At 39.8% G+C, this 13,796-nt stretch overlaps 1 protein-coding gene across 2 annotated transcripts in view; it reads right to left on the bottom strand.

Annotated features, from left to right (window-relative positions):
* LOC125464566 (ribosomal protein S6 kinase beta-1) overlaps window positions 1–13,796 on the bottom strand; it is a 77,111-nt gene that overhangs the window by 39,688 nt on the left and 23,627 nt on the right. For both annotated transcript variants that reach the window (XM_048557085.2, XM_048557086.2), the window contains exons 6-7: window positions 8,916–8,973; window positions 4,619–4,719 (exon numbers count right to left, since the gene is read on the bottom strand). In XM_048557085.2, coding sequence (XP_048413042.1) covers window positions 4,619–4,719; window positions 8,916–8,973 — 159 coding nt within the window. The remainder of the gene's footprint in view (window positions 1–4,618; window positions 4,720–8,915; window positions 8,974–13,796) is intronic.

Here is a 13,796-nt window from a genome sequence, read left to right as displayed (position 1 = left end):
AGTGATTTTTCCTTCACAGAGGCTGCCAGACCTGCTGGGCTTTTCCAGCAACGTTGTTTTTGTTCCCGATTTACAGCATCCGCAGACCTTTCGGTTTTTTACTTCTGAAAACTTGCTTTGTGAAGCCGCCCTGAATTGGTTTCATGTTTCAACAAAGTTTTGAAAAATTCAGAAAAATGAGAAACCTAAGTAAATCCAACCTGCACAAATCTCTCCTCATAAGAAATTCACTGCACACCCAGACTCAACCAAGTGAATCTTCTCTGGACTGCCTCCAAGCCATTATATCTTTTAGATGAACAAAACCGTTCACAATATTCCAGCTGTGAGCTGACTTAACGTCTCATAATTTTGTGAAAGTCTCCTTGTTATTACTTCATTCTCTTAAGCAAAAGCCAGTGCATTTGTTCCCTGCTGCCTACTGAACAAGCCTTTTCTGGTTTGATCTTAAGATAAGCATCAGAATTCGGCCATTCTGTGTATCAAGTCTGCTTTGCCATAGGATCATGGCTGATTTTTCTTAAGTCCATTCTCCTGCTTTCTTTCCATAATCTTTAATCCCCTTACTAATTAAGAACCTATTTCTGCCTTGAAGACACTCGATGACTTGGCCTCCACAGCCTTCAGCAATGAGTTCTGGCTTATTCACTATTCTCACAACTGACATGACACAATTTGATTCAATTTTCTCTTAGAAGGATGCAATTGTCATCTTAACCACTCCTGCTGAAAAGTCTTCCACATTCTAACAATTGATGGTGCGAAAAAAAAATCTTCCCCTAGCTTCTTCCCTCATTTAAATTGGTGACCCTCTTTACCAACTTCCAAAGTATTTTTCCCTGTTAACTATCAACATTAAGTTTGTACTAAATGTCCACAGCCTTTCTACTCCAAAATTTCTGTACCCTCATATCCCAAGTCTCTGTTCAATTTCACATTCCTAACATCACAACGGCCAATCAATATTCACCTTATCATTCATAACTGAGCAGTACTGAAAAAAAAAACTTGCTTCTGAAACATAGAAGCTTGTACTTATCAGGATCAAATGACAATACCAAATTTCAAAAGAATCAACAACTTACACTGCATGAGAAAATGGCGCTGATTGGTCAAAAAATTCCCATGGTAAACCCAGGGAACAGTTACCCACAAGCTTCTGTTCAAATTCAAACTAACAAGACAACCTTGATTGCCCGTGGAAATGCTTTGACCAATGCAATAAGTTAACTCCCAAGTTCTTGTTCACTTGTTAAAAGAAGAAAACATGGACATGGCCTGTTTGCAAAGGACAGAAATCTGCTTTTCAATGTATGTAGCTCTGAGTGGGCATAAATGAGTCACATTGCAAGCCTGAGTGATCATCTTAACTGGCGATTAGATTGTTCTTAGAACTACACTAATTACATAATCACATCTAAAGTACATTAATTTTGAAGTTTTACAAGCATGAACTGATTGATGATTGTCAATAATCTGCCAACAGTCAAAAGGGATGTGCCATCTGATACAACTCACCAGTCACTGGAATGCGCAGCCTGCATATCTGGTGTCAGACTAGTACTGAGGTCAAGATTTAATTCTCCTCAACCTAAGTGAGGAAGTAGATGTGCTCAGTGATGAAGGGTTCTGCACTATCAAGTAAGTAGTTAAGAACTGATTACTAAGCTGCTTAATGAATCTCAGGCCTCGGGGCTCGAGTCCCAACTCACCAGAAGCAGTCACCCAATTAGGGGCTCATGACTTCTGGATACAAAAGATCATTGCTGGAGGTCTAGTCTTCACAGGATCCAATGGTGAATAGGTAGGTTTATGTTTTTCAAGGCTCTCAGGCAGGGGCCATAGGAAAAGGAGGAATGAGGTTTCCTTAGTCACTGCTGCTCCTGGCTAGCCCAGATTGGGGTGAACAGATGTCAGACACCTCCCAAACCCAGCAGGCAGGTCACCCAGATTTCACATTCGGAAAGCTAGCCACTTTCCTCTGTCAGCAAGATAGGTAATTGGGCTGAAAGAAATTTGAGGACCTTAAGTCGTTGTTTATTGACCGTTTAAGAACCTTAACAACTAGCAAGTTGAGAAGGCCCCCTATCAACCTTCCTGGTCAGTAATTAATTGCTGAGGTGGCAAGTAAGCACTTAATATCTTTCCAGTGCCTACTCATCCAATAATGTGTCCTTCTTGCCTCTGTTAAGGAAGGGCAAGCCACATTCTGAAAAGCATACTATTTTACTCATTTGTAGAGGAGGTTGAATGTCTGTTTAGCTTGATGGGAGCTTCCTGTAGAGTGACAACTCATGCAGTACTGCTTAACACCAGCACAAAAGCACCTAAGCTTGATACCACCCCACCCCTGCCCCATTCAGCATTAAATTGTTGTTCCCTTTGAAATTTTGGGTTCTTGCAATTCTGCCTGGCGAGTGCAAGACAAAAACCTTTCATAATTTGCTTCTTTTTACGGTAACCTAGATACAGTGTACATGAACACTGCGGGGCGTGGAGATGTTGTTCAATGAGCAAACATTAATACTCAATGTTACTATTTTAATACACTCAACCACAGGTTAACACATCACATGTGGTGAGAACATTTTACGAGAAATATTGCATTATAGTCAGTTTCAAAAGTTAAACTCTTCAAACACCGCAATGCCAAGTGTTGAATGAATAGCCAAAAGATTAAAATGTCACCTTTGTAGGGTAATCAGTGCTGCAGCAGAATATATATTTTATCAGTATCCTACAAATTTAAGATCAGATTTCCATACAAATGTGTGTGAAAGTGGCAAATACTGATATTCATATCAAAAGACTCCCTTCACAGTAAACTTCCTAAGCGACAATGTTGCAAACAGAGTAAGTGTACCATAAGTACTATATTAGAGGCACAGTTAAGGAAATTAAAGGCGGGCTTTTGCAATCAGCCTAGCTGACATATGCTACACCAGCTACAGTATCAGAAGCTGAGCTGCTGTACGGATTGAAGTAGGATCAGCAGATTTCCATGCTATGTGCACATACGCTTGTTACAACTGTCCAGTCAAACTGTTTAATTGAAACCATTTAAACCAAGGCATATGTAACAGGTTCTCCCAGTTGAGGATTTGCTTGTGAATCTTCATAAAAAAGACAGGCATTGTATTGGTGGCCGGTATGAAATAAAAAACAATTCTTGGAAAAACCCGCACTTATACTCTACTGACGGATTTACATTCAACCTTGGTGCTCTTGAATTGAAAATATGATATCTGTGTACTTTCACTCAAAAACAGAGAAAGACCAAAAGCCAATTATTTCTTAAGGCCAACTTCTGTAATTATGTAAACATTTAAATATTTGATAAAATACAACCTTAATGCAAGTTGGCACTATCCAGAGTTAAAACAAAGAGAGTGACAAAGCGTTTGTGACCTCATTCTATTCGTACTAAGTCCTTACCCTACCATAGTCCTCATGACCCAGATAAATGGGCACTTACATGACCTATACTAAAAACATTACTGACCGCAAATTAGTAAGATCTTCGTGATTTTTAAAAATTATGGGCAACTGAGACCATACAGGCAATCTCAGAAATTAATCTATATCTTGTTTATCATTTGCTCATAGCTGTTAGATAATCATGCAAACTTTTTAAAATTAAATCCACCTGAACAATGAAGAAAAATTCAGCTGTATTTCTGGTGAAAGCAATTAGCAGTTAAATAAGAGAAAAGATCGAGAGACTCTTGTGGTGGCCCTAACTTTGAGCCAGAAAATCTAGTTTCAAGTCCCACCTGCTCAAGAAGTGTGTCATAACAACTATGAATGGACCAGTTAGAAAATGTGGAGAGATGATTGGAAGGGCTCTTGGGACACAGGGGTAGTACTCCTATTTCTCAGTCGGGAAGCCCAGTTCAGGTCCCATCTGCTCCAGCAATGTGTAAGAAAAATTCTAAACAGGTTGACTGGAAAATATCTACAGAAGGCTGAAGGTCTTCAGCAATGGTCTGCCCACAGTCAGTTTATTTAAACTGGACAGGAGGAGCTTCAATGTCTTGGTACATGATTGCAGTTGAAGGGATTATATACAAATTCCTGGTTTCTATTCCCGATTCTTATTCAGTGACTGAAATAGGAACCAAGAACAGGATAAAGTTGTAAAATGATGCATCATCCTTTGAATGTCCAGCAAACTCTATGGGAGTTCACAAACTGAGACACTACATGGACAAAACACAAGAACAGCAACTTGTGCAACAATATCCAAGACAAATTCTAAATTTTGTCCTGTCCAAATAAATTTGTTAACATCATTCACATGGAAGGGACAGGAGTTTCATAAACACCACATGAATAATAGATCTGCCATTCTTCACCATTTATAATGCTTTTTCTTACATCAATTACAAGAGCAGAAATATACCCAGAGAAGACATATTTTACCGGAATGTGTAAAACTTTGGAAATTAAAATGTTGTTGTGACTGCTAAACAAATCTTGGAACCGTTAAGAATGCTGGAGTTAGTCTATAATGCATTCAGTGAAGAAAGAATCCAAGTAAGTTGTGTTTCAAATCAACTTCAAAAACACTTGCCACAATGCTCGGCGCACTGCAACTGAACTTCTGACTTTCATTTACCTTGACGATTCAGCATGATGTTTTCTGGCTTCAAGTCTCGGTAGATAATACCTTTCTGATGCAAGTGCCCCAAAGCCATTGATATTTCTGCTAAATAAAAACTTGATTTGACGGGGGGGTGGTGGGATAGTGGGGGGTAAGAGAAAGACAGACATTAGTATTTTTATTAGTTAATACCTAAAACGAAACTATTTTGGCAGGAGTAAAGTTACAACAGCTCTTCCTTGGCAAATGGCATACCAGTAATTGCATCTTTAACAGTTAAAGCTAGCAATGGAGAATATTTTCAAGTTAGCTCATTAGTTAGTTTAACTTTCTCGCTGCAACAAAAGGAGTCTATTATTTACTATCCCAGTTTAAAAAAAATTTTCACACCTATCCAGTTTAAATAAAAACATTTACGATTTTAATGCTCTCACCTCTAAGATTTGATCAGTTGTGAGGAGCACCAAATCTACTGTAAGGGGTGGGTACCGAAATTGCTGAAAAACAACCTGGCAGCCCGCCAGACCAGCTGAATTTTTCCAGCAATTTCTGTTTTTGCTTCTGATATCTAGCAGTTGCAGTACTTTAGGTTTTTATTTTCTAATGTAACCTGTACTCATCTCAACTAAAAAGGAAACGCATGATGTACATAGCTAAAATGAGAAATAAAATACATTGTATATCGCTTGTATATCACCTAATAGCCAGTGTCATAACTCTGTAATCCACTTTCCAGAAAGCTCATGGGCAATCCTTTCAACATCTCAATTTGCTCACAAATGCAACCTTGTCCTTATACTTTGCGGGCTACACTCGAATTACAGGTTACCTTCAGTTTGGAACCGATTTCTTCTATTCTAAGACAAGGCCCAATCGGGATAGTTTTTCCCTGAAAGATGGCAAGGCCAAGATTGTGAATGTGTAACCTCTTCAGGCCATAATACAAAAGCCAGCCCAGAATTTTTATGTTTTCTGCTACAAAGTTAGCAATTTTGTCTCATTACACTTGCAACAGTATTCTTTTTCAAAACTTCAAGTGGGAAATAAGAAGAAACCCATGTTCTCTGATAAACACTAATAATCTGTCCTATTGTCATACCATGTTACTGTTCACCAGGCAGGTTGAACCTGATCTTTCAAAGAGTTGATGTTAAAATTCATGGGAAACACTGTAAATAGGGACCTTTGCAAATGAAAAACAGGGCACACCACCTACTTCAGGAAGTAGGTTTTCCTCAACTTTTTATCCCCCTTAAAGCCACAGATAAGAAAGATCACACTCAGTAGAGAAAGAAACGTAGACTAAGTTTTACATGAAATAAATTGAACTACAGAAAACGGCCACTTTTGCAATACGCATTTTTTTTCTCTGTTCTGCAAGTGTTCAGTGGATTTGTTCAAGCTCCCAGCTCAACCATTTTCTAATTATGCAAGTGTAAACTTGTGACCTTCAATACTAGAAGTTCTTTCTCACAATGAAGACTAATTATCAAAAACCAGAAAAAAAAAGAGAACATACACCAAAGACAGGCTGGTCAACATCTTTCAGGGAGTCGCTGCATCCACGTTAAATGATGGACATAAAATTAAATAGACTGGAGATGACCACCAGCTTTGACATTGAGGAATAAAACAAACAAACATTCTCTGGAGTGGAGTCTCAAAGCTAAACCATTCTCAAATATTGTTTAGAAATTGAGCCAGTCAAGAACTCTCATCCAGTTTTGCACCACATCAGCTGAAACAGACCAGGGGCATCTCTACTTATACACACTAGTCTACATGCTGTTAAAAATCCACAATAGATGTGCTGAGACTTCAGTCCAATTTCATTTCCGTAATTTCCCAATAAAGCCTAGCAATTGGGAAGAAAAGAAAGATGGCGATGGACGTAACCGAACAGGAGAGTCAAGCATGCTGAAAAGCTACAGGAACTGGTGGCTACCTGGAATTAGAATGTAACCATCACTTTGGTTAATTAAGTACAGCTGGGGAAGACAGAGGATTACAATATTAAATTTTAAGAAGTGTCCCAGATAATAAGACTATTTAAGAAAAGTCCAAGCTCAACTATGGAATTTCCTTGCTCAGTCCTGGTTTAGTTTCTAGCACTGAAGGTCACAAGTTTACAGTTAAATAACTAGAAAACCATTAAACTAGGAGCTTAAACTAGCTTGGAGCTCTTACTAGTGCAAACATTACCTGAGTTCAAAACTTTTCACCACTTTACTAAATTACAACCTCTAATTCTTTGAAAAAAATATCAAGTACTTGGATCTGAAGTAAGAGAACTGATGTACAGTTCAACAAAAAGGTTAGAGAGTCTGAATAGCTAATACTTCTGTCCCTCAGGTCCGAAGAACAGAAAGACTATTTCAGTCCAACTGGTCTATACCACTGGGTGCACTTCACACGAATGTCCTCTTACGGCCTTCTGTCATACTTTTCATGCAGAGACCCAGATAATGTTCTGGGGTCCTCGGTTCGAATCCCATTACGGCAGACGGTGGAATTTGAATTCAATAAATATCTAGAAGTAAGAGTCTAATGATGAGCATGAATTCATTGTTAATTGTTGGGAAAACCCATCTGGTTCACTCATGTCCTTCAGAGAAGGAAACTGCCATCTTTATCTGGTCTGACCTACATGTGACTCTAGATGCACAGCAATGTGGTTGATTCTTAACTGTCCTCTGGGCAATTAGGGGTGGGCAATAAATGCGGCCTAGCCAGCGATGTCCTCATCCAATGAATGACTTCTAAAAAATGAGCCAAGCCTTCCTTGGAATACATCCACACTATGTTTCAAATACCCTCATTTAGCAGCAAGTCTTGTATTAAATTTTTGACAAAAGAATTTTTAAAAATGGAATTATGCTATCACAAACATCTAACAAAATTTGACATTTCAAAAATTTTCTTGTTTTAGGCAAGATAGATAATTTACTGGAAACCAACAGCATAATCCAACCAAGTGACACACAACTTCAAACATGTTCAAACTGGTTAATTTGATTTCAAGTTCAAATAATCTCTAAATCACAAAATGAAATGCTACTCTCAAAACCACCAGAATCAACCACTGTTACTGTACAATGGCAGCCTTTTTGCATGCAGAATGGACTTGAGGGGACTTCTGCTTCCTACAAAGAGCATGCCCTGTTCACCCAAGGGCTCTTGAAGCTGCCTGCTCCACTAAACTGAGAAAACAACTGAATCAAGTATTCCCAGGAAATCAGACTGAAAAGGACAGTGGGCTCACTCCCAATTGACACCTCATTGAAACACTTCTCATGTTTTGCTTGGAAACCAGATTAACTGCAAACCACATCCTTCATGCATCTATCATTATTACAAATAGTAACAGTCATGTCATATACCCAAACAAATTCTAGAAGCAAACAGTTCACTAGTATTTGGACTCCCTTAGGAGAATGTTTCCATTTCTGACAGGAGTCCAAAATTAGGCACAATAAACATCAGGAAGTCATGAACACCACATGAAGAAACTCAAAATTCTTTAGTCAAAGAGTTCTTATGAATGTGGAACTTATAACCGCTTGGGAGTGGTCAAGACAAATAGCTCAAAGTTAAAAGAAAACTCGGTAACTGACTGATCAGATGCAACTGCAGACTAATGTTCCACTACAAGATTTGAGCACAAAAAGCAAAGCTGACACTCAGTGAAGTACCACTACTGAAGGTACTACCTTTGAATGAGCCATTTAACAAAGATTAGATATGCCCCACAAATAAGATCCAATGGCACTAATGCCGAATGTTTTAGCTCACAGTTATTCTTCAAACACTGTCACCAATACAGGCTATCTAGTCATTATCACAATGATGTTTTGCTCTGCAAAATGTGGCTGCTTTATTTTCTTTCAATAAGAATATTTAAAATGTATTTCCTATCACTTTGGGATGTCTCGTTACAATGAAAAGTGCCATTTAAATGCAAGTCTTTCCTTTGTTTCTCAGAAAAAGGCAGTTCTATTTAAGATGGAATTTCTTCTCACGAGATTGTTCAAATTTGGAATTATTTAACTCAGAGTGGAGGAGGCTAGGTCACTGAATACGAGGGAAGACTAATTTTTAATCTACAAGGAATCAAGAATTGTGGGGGCAGGCAAGCAAGTAGCATTGAAGGGACGAATGGCCAACTCCCACTCCTCTTTTCCTTCATCTTCTGAATAGGAGGATATAAATGCTCACTGAAGTATGATGAGGTGCTTGTGAAGTATAACAGACCAGTAAGGCCAAATGGCCTGCTTTTGCACCATGATTCCAGTGCTGATAACACTTTACTTACCAAGCAGTATCTTCCATAAAGATTCCTTCCCTTTCTAGCTGCATAAACAGCTCTCCACCTACAATGGCATAACCAATGTGAGAAAGTAACAATGAGAATACCAAAAATAGCTGAGAATACTATACAGCTCAATAGCCACAAAAGAAAGCCATTAAATTTGTTTAGCGTTAGATCATTTTAGCCAGCAAAGCAACTGCATAGCTTATACTTTCCCATCAATTGGTACTACTTTCTTTCTCAAAACAAAGATCATTTTAAAAACGCAGTTCCCCATGTATTAGCTGAGTAAATGCACCATTTAACTTAAAACAGCAAAGAAATAAGAATGGTCACAAGTTTGAAGGAACAGTTAATGTGAAACTGTAGTACACAACTTTTTAAAAGTTCATTCAGGAGATGCAGGCTTCACTGACTAAACCAATATTCATTACACAGTCCTGTCTTGGAAAACTTGACAATGTGGTGCCCTCTTGAACCTTGGGTGGAAGTACAGCCAGTATTGTTAGGGAGCGCTCAGGATCTTGACCAAGCGACAGTGGAGGAATAGCAAGAGAGTTCTACAGTAGGATAGGATGAGGCTTGAAGGAAACTTGCAAGGTGTTGTTTGTTCCCATGCAATTTCTGCTTTTGTCCTTCTAGGTGCTGGAAATCACTGCTGTCGAAGGAGCCTAAGTGAGTTGCTGCAGCGCATCTTGTAGATGATATATGCTGCTGTCACTGTGCCTTGGTGAAGGCATTGAGTGAAAGTTGAAGATGGTGACTGAAATGCTAATCAAGCTGACATTTTAAAATTGCATTATAGTATGTTGGGGGTGGGGGGTCAACGTTTATTGCCTACTCTTAGCTGCCCTTGTGGTACTAGGCAGCTGCTGCCTTGAACTGCTGCGATTCATTAGGTATCAGGAGACCCACAATGCCATTAGACAAGAGTTCCAAGATTTTGAACCAAGGACATCGAAGGAATGACAACATTATCACGCCAGCATGGTGAGGGGCTTGGAGGAGAATTTGCAGGTAGCAGTGTTCCATGTAACAACTGCTTGTCCTTCTAAATGGCAGTGATGGGTCTGAAAGATGTTTAATTAGCCTTCGTGAATTCCCACATTGCATCCTGCAGATGGTACACACTACTGCTATCGAATATCAGTAGTGTAGGGAGTGGGTGCTTGTGAATACGATACCAATTCAGTACATTGCTTTGCACTGGATGTTGTCAAGCTTCATGTTTTGTTGTGATCTGCACTCATCCAGGCAAGCATACAGTATTTCATCACATTCCTGGCTTGTGTCTTATAGATGGTGGACAGACTTTGGGGAAGCAGGTGGAGAATTACTCATTGTAGGATTCTTAGCCTCTGATCAGCTCTTGCAGTCACAATATTTATGCGCTCGTCTAGTTAATTTCCTGGTAAATAGTAACCCACAGGAAGTTGGTAGTGGGAGATACAATGATGGTATTGTCATTGAACTAAGAATGAGTGTTAGATTTTTGGCTGTTGAAGATGGTCATTGGAAGTTACTTGCTACTTCACAGTCCGAAATCTGGTTGTCATTTAGGTCCTGCTGCTTCAGGACTCAAGTTGCTTCAGTATCTTGTGTTGCACATTGCTGATTATTGCACAAATTCTCCACTTCTGACCTCAGAGTGGGAAGAAGTTCAAACGATGAACAAGAAAACTCTGACAATAACGTCTTATTGCTGAGTGACCGATAACAACCACACTGTTTTCCTTTAAATTGGCTGAGAATGCTACCAATAATTCTTATCCTCAACGTAAAAACAGGAGTTTGTCTTGAGAAGAACTGTGCAGGGATGATTTCAACCAGGAGTGTTATGAACAGCTGTAGTTACAGCAGGTAGATAGATGAAGACAATACCAACTAAGTTTTTCCCTGATAATAAAATGTGAGGCTGGATGAACACAGCAGGCCCAGCAGCATCTCACGAGCACAAAAGCTGACGTTTCGGGCCTAGACCCTTCTTCAGAGAGGGGGATGGGGTGAGGGTTCTTAAATAAATAGGGAGAGGGGAGAGGCGGACCGAAGATGGAGAGAAAAGAAGATAGGTGGACAGGAGAGTATAGGTGCGGAGGTGGGGAGGGGATAGGTCAGTCCAGGGAAGATGGACAGGTCAAGGAGGTGGGATGAGGTTAGTAGGTAGGAGATGGAGGTGCGGCTTGGGGTGGGAGGAAGGGATGGGTGAGAGGAAGAACAGGTTAGGGAGGCAGAGACAGGTTGGACTGGTTTTGGGAAGCAGTGGGTGGAGGGGAAGAGCTGGGCTGGTTTTGGGATGCAGTGGGGGAAGGGGAGATTTTGAAGCTGGTGAAGTCCACATTGATACCATTGGGCTGCAGGGTTCCCAAGCAGAATATGAGTTGCTGTTCCTGCAACCTTCGGGTGGCACCATTATGGCACTGGAGGAGGCCCATGATGGACATGTCATCTAAAGAATGGGAGGGGGAGTGGAAATTGTTTGCGACTGGGTTTTCTCTTTTTGTTCCTTCAATACTAGCCTCCAATCCAGCCTAACAGCTAAGTCCTTTCAGTTTGAGGGGAGAGAGGAAGCTGAAGGAGAGTTCAGGTGGTTATCAGCAAGGGGCTTCATAGACCTCGTGTCAACAGACGACGCGAGGTCCAGAGTCAATGCCAAGAGCTTCCACGGCAACTCCCTCCTAACCCTTTGCCACTGCGCTATCACTTGTAGTGGTGACGTCTGCAACATTGACAGGTAAAATTCTGTGGACCTATGTTAGGTGGTTGTTTCACTATTCTTTGGGAGAGCTCTCCCAATTTTCGATCAAGTCCCTAAACGTTATTAAACAGGATGTCATTGAATCAAATGTACTAGATTAGCCACTATTGTTGCCAGAGCCCAGATCAATGCCAAGTGATCTACCCAGTCTTTTCCCTTTTCTTAGGAATAACTGCTTGATACAGCGTGGGTTATTAGGCCATTTCAGAAAGCAGTTAAGGGTCAACCCTATTCTGGAATCACATCTGCCTGACCAGGCACGAGCAGATTTCCTTCCATTAAGGACATTACTGAACCAGATGTTTTTAATGACAACTATATTTTCATAGTCTCAATTAGGCATTTTTTTTAAAATTCAAAGATTTATTAACTAAATTCAAAAAATTGAGATGATGAATTTGAACCCCGTGGCCTAGATATCTGCATTACTAGTCGAAAACACCACCACTGTCTCCCCATCAATTTGCACTCAGTAGTTTAAAAGCTGGACTGGGTGGTAAGGGAGGAAAACAAAACACTATTTCAACTCCTGAATTACCATCTTTGGGTATACTGTTATAAAAGACATTAAGTGGAAAATTATTCCCTCAATATGAACATATAAATGTTGACCTCTCAAGGATGCTCTGCCTGTGAGAAGATCTCTACCTATATCCTTTGACTCTCTAGGAGATGAAAATCTAACTCTGCCTCAATACCTCTCTGCCAAAGAGAATTCCACAAAACCAACCGCTGAGATAGAAGAATTCTCATCTCAGTACTATTTTTAAACTCAGCTCCTTAGCTCCAGCCCATCACACAAGGCAAAGTACTCTTTCAGCATCTGCCCTGTCAAATCACTGCAGGGCCTTACATGTTTCAACCAGATCTGAAAAGCAGCATTAAGGACAGGGATAAGAAAATACACTTAGATCACAGCTCATCTTTCCAATGCACTAAAAAGACAAAAAGCCTGATAGAATTAATGAAAGGCTCGATATGCTAAAATAAGTTAATTTCACCTCAAATCTGAACAGGCAATCCATAATGACACTACAGGATGTAAAACAAATTATACATATATTAAAGCATCTGAACACAAGCTCAAATCAATATATGGTAACAATCTGCCACTTGGACTACAGCGTTTTCTTCTGTGGATCTTTTCTTTCATCTGGGAAGTGCCATTTATCGTACTGCTTGCTGCCCACAACTCTAAGGCTGAGATTTGAATTGTGAAAGTGATAAAGCTGTGGTAAAATTTGAAAATCTAAGGCAATTGTTGGGAAAATGACAAAGAGTTGGAGAGAGATAGTCTTCTCTCAATCGTGGATCCAAAATAAAGGAATCGTTGAATCTGCTAATACAATAAACAGCTGGCTCGGTTTACAATCATAAAGCATTCACATCTGTATTCCTCCACGATATGTTAACTCATGCTAACTTTAATGAAAACTCAGAACCGTGGACGCTGTAAAAATTACTCAATAAGTCAGCAGGCCTGGCAGTATCTGGGGAAAGAAATCAGAGTTAACGTTTCAGGTCGTGACCCTTCCTCAGAACTAGGGTCACTTGACCTGAAATGTTAACTGATTTCTGTCCTCAGACGCTACCAGAACTGCTAGCCTTATCCAGCAGTTTCTGTTTGTGCTTTAAACTATACTTGTATACAGAATCAAGAACTTCCTGGTTTTGGCTCTACATAGGGCCATTTTGTAGTGTGCAGTATGACAGAACAATTGCTATTTACTTTTAAACTTTTAAACAGCAAAACATTTTAATCTGTCATTGAGAAGGGAGGATGATTGGGGAAATTGCATGGTCTAGTGAACATTAGAATGTTGCCCTTAATAAATCACTTCCTTTATGGTTGAAGAAGCTCAGGCATTTTAAAAATACATTTCCCTTATACACCAATTCAACAGCAGTAACGACATTCTCAATTGAGGCTTTAATTTGCAAGATAGTTTCCCACCTGAAGGCAGCATCTGTCACTACTTCTGCTGTTACTGATATTTTATTATTCTCTCGCCAGATAGTATGACAATAAAATTCCCAGGGTAGGGGAGTCCAAAATTAAACAGCACAGGCTTTAGGCGAATGGGGAAAAGATTTAAGAGGGACCCCAGGGGCAACCTTTTAACAGAGGG

This window comes from Stegostoma tigrinum, chromosome 27 (genome assembly GCF_030684315.1).
Source record: "Stegostoma tigrinum isolate sSteTig4 chromosome 27, sSteTig4.hap1, whole genome shotgun sequence".
Taxonomy (NCBI): Eukaryota; Metazoa; Chordata; class Chondrichthyes; order Orectolobiformes; family Stegostomatidae; genus Stegostoma; species Stegostoma tigrinum.
Note: the sequence above shows the minus strand (reverse complement) of the source record. Positions and strands in the feature narration are given on the sequence as shown.